At 41.9% G+C, this 6,607-nt stretch overlaps 1 protein-coding gene across 3 annotated transcripts; it reads left to right on the top strand.

Annotated features, from left to right (window-relative positions):
* Positions 1–2,065: 2,065 nt before the first annotated feature.
* LOC118556845 (neurofilament heavy polypeptide-like) lies at positions 2,066–6,497 on the top strand. 3 transcript variants are annotated; one of them, XM_036125300.1, is made up of 4 exons: positions 2,066–2,406; positions 4,330–4,594; positions 5,876–6,311; positions 6,366–6,497. In XM_036125300.1, the coding sequence occupies exons 2-4, from the start codon at positions 4,449–4,451 to the stop codon at positions 6,480–6,482; spliced, it is 699 nt and encodes a 232-aa protein (XP_035981193.1). In that variant the 5' UTR covers positions 2,066–2,406; positions 4,330–4,448; the 3' UTR covers positions 6,483–6,497. The 3 variants fall into 3 exon arrangements, with proteins under 3 accessions (XP_035981193.1, XP_035981192.1, XP_035981191.1); XM_036125299.1 differs by having other exon boundaries at positions 2,066–2,289; positions 5,876–6,497; XM_036125298.1 differs by having other exon boundaries at positions 5,876–6,497.
* The last annotated feature ends 110 nt before the right edge of the window (positions 6,498–6,607 follow it).

Genomic DNA, 6,607 nt, shown 5'->3' with positions numbered 1-6,607 from the left:
TTGCAGCTTCTACAAGTAAAACTATTTTTTTGTTATTAATTTAGCATACCTGAATATACACAGATATGCAAAACGCCAATATTTTCTAATTATGAGTATTCAATTTAATTAAATGTGTTTAATTCTATGGCATAAAGATAAATGTGTTCATTTAATTTTCCTCCCACTTAAAAAAGAAAACAATATTAGAGTTAATTCATTCACAATGCAACCCATTCATGTTCTCTTTTGTACGCCGTGCACAATGAATAAGAGTAATGTGGACTAAGCAAACATCTTCAGTTAAATTCTAATAAAACTAGTATTCTACTAATTATTTTAAACTATGTTAGAATTTAAGATAAGATAAGATAAGATAGTCTTTATTGATCTCACAATGGAGAAATTCACTCGTCACATCGGCTCATACAAGAAGGTGCAGAGTAGGGAAGGTGCATTCAATTATATACAGTGAATCTTCATATATACAATGGATCAGAAAGAATACCAAAAAATACAAAAAAGGAAATAGGAATGGGCATATGATGTCTCATTTACATTCTTAGTGGTCTATATATATATATATATATATATATAAACATATCTATATACTCAAATATATACATATATCTATGCGCCTACTTACATACGCACCTACGCGTATGTATGTGCATATACATTGTATACATTTGTACATACATACATACATACATACATGTGGGCTGACTTATGTTCAGGTGATGATAGCAGCAGAAGTCACTACATCAGGATTATTGCACGGGTTGTAGGACAGTGTATTAAATAGATTATTGCACCTTGGTTATTGCACATTAATTGTTACAGTTATGGTCACAGTTGCAGTTACAGTGCAGCATTGTAAAATCTTATAGCAGCAGGAATAAATGACCTGCGGTAGCGTTCCTTTTTACAGACAGGATGTCTAAGTCTGTGACTAAAGGAGCTGCTCAGCTCCTCTACAGTCTGGTGCAGGGGGTGGAAGGTGTTGTCCATGATGGATGTGAACTTGGACAACACCCTCCTCTCACCCTCCTCTCATTTAACCATTATGAACTGTAAATTTACAGGTCAATGGCTGTTTAATACCTTACAAATTCCTATTTGTTTTTAAGGCTTCCGAAAATGTTCTTTGATGTAGTGGAAGATGCTTGGTGATCCATTGAGATGAAGGCTAAACACTGATGCTCTACACCGGGGTGGTCCAAAGTGCGCCCCCAGAACTGATTTTGTGCGGTCCCCAATTACAATTCAAGGATGTTTTGGCACAAGTGATTGATTCAGATGGAGACTTTCTATTTTTTTAATTAGGAGAAAATTACTATAGAATATAAATGTTTGGTACAACGCAGATATTCATTTAATATTCACACTTTTTACATTATCTTTAATCTCATAGTAAATAGGACCACATCTATGCACGGACTTACTGAAACACAGAACTTGGTGCACCAAATCAATTTATTAAAATTGGCTAAAGCAGCAAGGGTTTTCAAAGAAGGAACAACCAAAATGTATATATATATATATATATAAATATATATATATATATATATATATATATATATATATATATATATATATATATATATAACCATTTTTTAATACAGCAAATGTGCAAAACCCTTTTTTAAGTTTTGGATCTACATCTATTTGAACAACCAAAATCCTGTTCTTATTGCTGAGAAGAATGACCCCCCCCCCCCCCCCCCCCCAAAAAAAAAAAAAAAAAAAAAAAAAAATATATATATATATATATATATATATATATATAAGTTTTGGATCATCTACATCTATTTACACAGCTCATTTTTTTTAAATGAACTTTTTAAGGTAATTTTAGTACCTTAACTGTTAATACTTTTTTAATGGACTTATAGTACTTTTGCCTTAGCAATTTTGCCCCACAAAGTTTGCAGCTCTACCCTGTTGACTCATAAAGGAGGATGCAAAATGTAGAAAATCCGATAAAAGAAAAAAAAGGAGAGTTACTGGTTTTGCTTGATCGCCGTCTGTTTCTCTCTCTTAAAAAAAAAAGTAATCTCAGACCGTTCAGTTCAAAGAGTCAGCAGGAAGATCCGGCTCTTTCTCGAGCGGCGCATCACTAGAGCCGTGACCCGCTGCTCCGGCTAAGCTAGGGATCATCGCGAACAGATGTTCCGTCCAGGAGGCACCGGACACGGAGGCTCTGCGGGACGGTCCGTGTAGTCGGATGGCCGACCGCCGCGGCAGCAGCAGCGGAAGCAGAAGTAGCGGCAGCGGCGTAAACCAGCCGCCGTCACCCGCGTCTGGGCTGTAAGTTCACCGCAGCTAGCCGGCTGCTAACTGCGCTCAGCGAAAGTGAAACCAGAACCGGAGCTTCATGGTTTAAAGGCTTTAGGAGTTTTAGCCCCGAAGTTGACGAGAAACAAGGTGAGCTCGCTTCTGGTTGACTACACTTTTAGCCGCTGTTCAGTTCGCCTTTCCTCTCACTATAAATGCTACTTCCTTGTGTGTCGGCGTCAACATGGAGGCGTAGCCGGGATCAGGTGTACATTAGTTTATTATAAACCGGAGTTTATAATAGGAGAATCCAGCGATCATTTCCGTGTTCCTCGTTTTAAAAGTTGAGATCAGGATCTGACTGGGTTGGGGGGGGTCAAGAATTAGATTTTAGGACCTCTAATTAGGCTGTTTTTATAAATGTGAGTAGATTGGGACGTGAGTAGATTGGGACGTTTCTGTGGCTGTTCGCTGTGGCGATGGACAGACAGGTGGCGTAATGATGAGGTCAGACAGGGATCTCCATGTATGCAGATGAAGTTGTGATGTGGGAGAGGCTGAGGCGTGAAGTCGAAGGGAGCAGAGATAAAGGAGGTGGAGGGTTATGAGTGGCCGGGGGTCAACAGGGTGCAGCTGCCAGACAGGAGGCCCGGAGATTTATGGACGGAGTCAAAGAAGTAGACGGGGTGAGATGGAGACAGACGACTCGCTGTGGCGACCGTCTGAAAGAGAGAAGCCAGAAGAAGAAGCTCTTGTTCTTCCTGTGTTGTTAATTCGGCAGCAAAGGAAGAAAACAATCATCAGAGACAAAACACTTATATACATATATTTATTACAATTGGAATTCCAAGGGTAGACACACACTTAAAACTTTATCCTAAAGCCCCCATGTAGTACACCACAAATGTGATATGTTTATACCTCATTCTGCTTTCCAAGGGCGCTATTTTAACAATTTTCTTCGGGCTCCTTCAGGATCTAATGCTGTCTCATCGTGTTTAGTAAGAACAGGAAGTGCTGCGTATCACAAAACACACGAAGAAGAAGAAATCTACCATTCTTGGAAAATAAAAGCATAAATTAACCACTAGGTGTCACTATTGGACCAATGAACAAGAAGGAGAATTTTACCATTTAGTGGTTATTTACAGCCGGAGAGAACCCACGCATACAGAGGGAGAACATGCAAACTCTTTGCAGAAAGACCGAGGGCAAGGGTGTCTACCAAGATAAACATTTAAAGACAACATAAAGCTTTTAAACCATAAACCTTCGTGAAGCTTACCGACCATTAAACATCATGTGACCCTTACTTGCCCTGGTACCCCACAAGAAGGTTGGGTGAATTTATAGCTTTAAATGACCCTGTAGACTCCAGGCCACAAAGTTAAACAATAGTATTTAAAACTTAGATAACTATTGCTGCTTAAGAAAAATACATGATTAATACAAAAACTGATTATATATTTCCATAACAGTGGTTAAAGCTGTTTTGTGTTGGGTAATTTGAGGGATGCACGATATATCGTCATTAAAGTTTGTCTCGGCCATTGATGGTCATTTTTTAACATATCGTATCGGTTCGGTAAGTAAAACTGGGCCAATATTAACAACCGATGTTTATTTCCAGCTGGTTGCCCTTTATACCCGTGTTTAAAGAGGGGTTGGTGACACATCACAGCCAGGATTGTGTTTTTTCTTCTTTTTTTAAAAATCAAGCAGAGATAAATAAGCTGCGTGTAAATCATGACTATAACCGACATTTAGAAATTCAGTCAGTAAATAAGTAAATGAAGTACCTCGTATTATGGTAAAAAAAAGTTTCCACTTAACAATATTTTTACAATACATTTGCCTAAACATATATTCAGTATCACATGCTGTTCTCTTCATGGAAACCCAATGAGTGTATTGGCAAAATAAAATCCAGATTTTCCAAAATGAAATCTTAAAGAATTGTAAATTCGAATTAATCGATTAAATCGATTTATAGCCCAGCCCTACTCTGAAGCCTCCGAAGTTCTGCCGTGTTTTGCCGTTTCACCCGTTCCACCTTTGGTTGATTGCCTCTAGGTGTCTCCGCAGTCATAAAGCTGCGCTATGGTTGCTTCCTGAGCCCCGGACCGGCGCGCCATGGACTCCTAAGACTCCTGGTCGTTGGGGACCGGAGGCCGCCGCCAAACCCCGAGCAGATGGGGAACTGCTGCTGTGAAGCTGAAAGTCCCTGCGGCAGCATAGAGGAGCGCAGCGTTTTGCTGAAGGACGACTCGAAGACCTCCGGCGCCGGCGACGGCTCAGCAGATGGCACTTGTGGCCCCGAAGCCGGCGAAGACATGAGGTGAGATTCAGTCAATCCTCCCGGTTCTGGTTCGTCTCCTTAAGCATTTATACCAGGGGTGTGACCCTCATGTTGGTTTAGGGGCCGCATTCAGCTTAATCTGATCTCAAGAGGGCCACACGAGTAAACTCATTGCAAGATTAAATAGAACTAATAAAAGTGGACTTGTTGTTGATTTTTTTTATTAAATTAATTTCACTTTTACACAATATATTATGAATAACCTCAGTGTTTTTAAGAAAAGCATGTGCAATTTAAACAATACTTTTACTCAGTTAAACATTTACTTGTGCATTATGCATAAGAACTGATCACAGTGAAAAACATTTATTCACATTTTTTGGAACTTAAAAACACTGTCCTGCATGACAAAATACATCAAACAGATAAAAATTAAGAAATGATTTTAAATCAATATTCCACATCTGAAGCTCAGTGCTACCATCTGCTGATTAAAACACAGCGCCCCTCGTGGACAATATAGGTACTGCAGATTTTCAATTAAACAAAGTACATGTTTTTTTTTCAATAATTGTTTTATCATTCTCTTCCTTTCATCTCCTCTTTCTTTCACCTTTTCTTTTTTTTCTTCTTGTTCTTCCTTTCCTCTCCTACTTTCCCATTGTAGTGTCCATATCATTTGAGATATTCCCCGCATGAATCATAATAAAACTATTCACATTCATAAATCAAGCGGAGCACTATGGCAAAAGCAGTACTGCTCCACTTGTGAAAATCAAATCTGATGAGCTCTTTTTGGCATTAAGACAACAATTCTTATTGCCAGATAGGACACTGCCTTTTTTTTTTTTTTTTTTTGAATAATGATAATGCATTTAGCTGTATGTTTGACACCCTTGATTTATACAATGAACGCGTCTAATGAGGCGTTTCATGCCAGACTACAAAAGCCACTTTTGGGACTCGGGCGAATTTCCCCCTGTGGTTTCCGTGGGACGTGTCGCATCGACAAATAACTTTTCAACACTCGTCGGAGGCCGCAAACGGCCACGGGGGGAACTTCCACATGTCCTTTAAACGTTTGTCAACAAGAATCGGTGGCGTCATTTCATGCGCCGGTGACAAATGTCAAGAGATAATTATTAAAAGAAGTGGCTGTGATCAAAGGTTTGCTGGTTCCTCTCCACCTCCAGTTCAGGGAGAGTCCTCGTTGGCTTTTCTCATGCAGCTGACTTATTTGTGGTTTTATAAAGAAGGAGGGGGGGTGTTTTCGTTGTTGTTTCCTGGAGCTCTGCTCATTCTGTGTTTAATGTCTCTCAGGCGGTCTGAGGTGGCGGAGGCCAAGGAGGAGGTGCAGGTGGAGCAGCCGAAGAGTCTGAGCAAAGGCAGAAAAACCAAAAACTCTCAGGGAAATGGGCATTTACAGAAGGAAGGCCTCCAGCAGGCGAGCGCTGCTCCCAGAGAAGAAGAGCGTGCCGCGGGGGAACAACGCGGGGACGCCGCCGCAGAACGATGCACTTTAACCCAGCTGCAGGAAGACGCGTCCTCGCCCGCTGGCCCCGAGGCTTCGGGCCCCGGCGGGGAGCAGAAAGCAGGAGGAGATCCGAGCTCGGCGCAGGAAAAGGTCTCAGATCTCGTCCCGCCGGCGCCCGAGTCCGCCCGCCCAGCAGGAAGCCTCTCCCACCTGGACACAAACAGTCCCGCCGAGGACAATGCAGCTTGTTCTCACGCCGGTCCTGGAGAAGATGCTGCCGACGCCAGACCGCCGGAGGAGTCCAGACCGCCGGAGGAGTCCAGACCGCCGGAGGAGTCCAGACCGCCGGAGGAGTCCAGCCAGGACAATGAGGTGTTCTCTGAGCCAAAGCCTGGGGCGGCGGCCATCGCTGCGGTCAGCCAGGAGACAGACACTCAGGCTCCCAGCTGGTAAGCTAACCTGTTTGTGTCTTCTAGCTTGGTTGTTAAATCTGACGCGTCTTGAAGGCGTCGTTCTTTTCCCCGATTTAAAGGACGGGTCCGGTGTTTCCTCCATTTGTTAATCCTATCCCATGATTC

The sequence above is a fragment of the Fundulus heteroclitus genome, chromosome 21 (assembly GCF_011125445.2).
Source record: "Fundulus heteroclitus isolate FHET01 chromosome 21, MU-UCD_Fhet_4.1, whole genome shotgun sequence".
Lineage (NCBI taxonomy): Eukaryota > Metazoa > Chordata > Actinopteri > Cyprinodontiformes > Fundulidae > Fundulus > Fundulus heteroclitus.
The sequence above is the reverse complement of the archived record's forward strand: the minus strand, read 5'-3'. Positions and strand labels throughout refer to the sequence as shown.

Excerpts from the sequence above, each read along its gene's own strand:
- LOC118556845 (XM_036125299.1), top strand. The coding sequence starts at position 4,449 with ATGGGGAACTGCTGCTGTGAAGCTGAAAGTCCCTGCGGCAGCATAGAG. Across the intron at positions 4,595-5,875 it reads GAAGCCGGCGAAGACATGAG|GCGGTCTGAGGTGGCGGAGG; the intron begins GTGAGATTCAGT and ends AATGTCTCTCAG.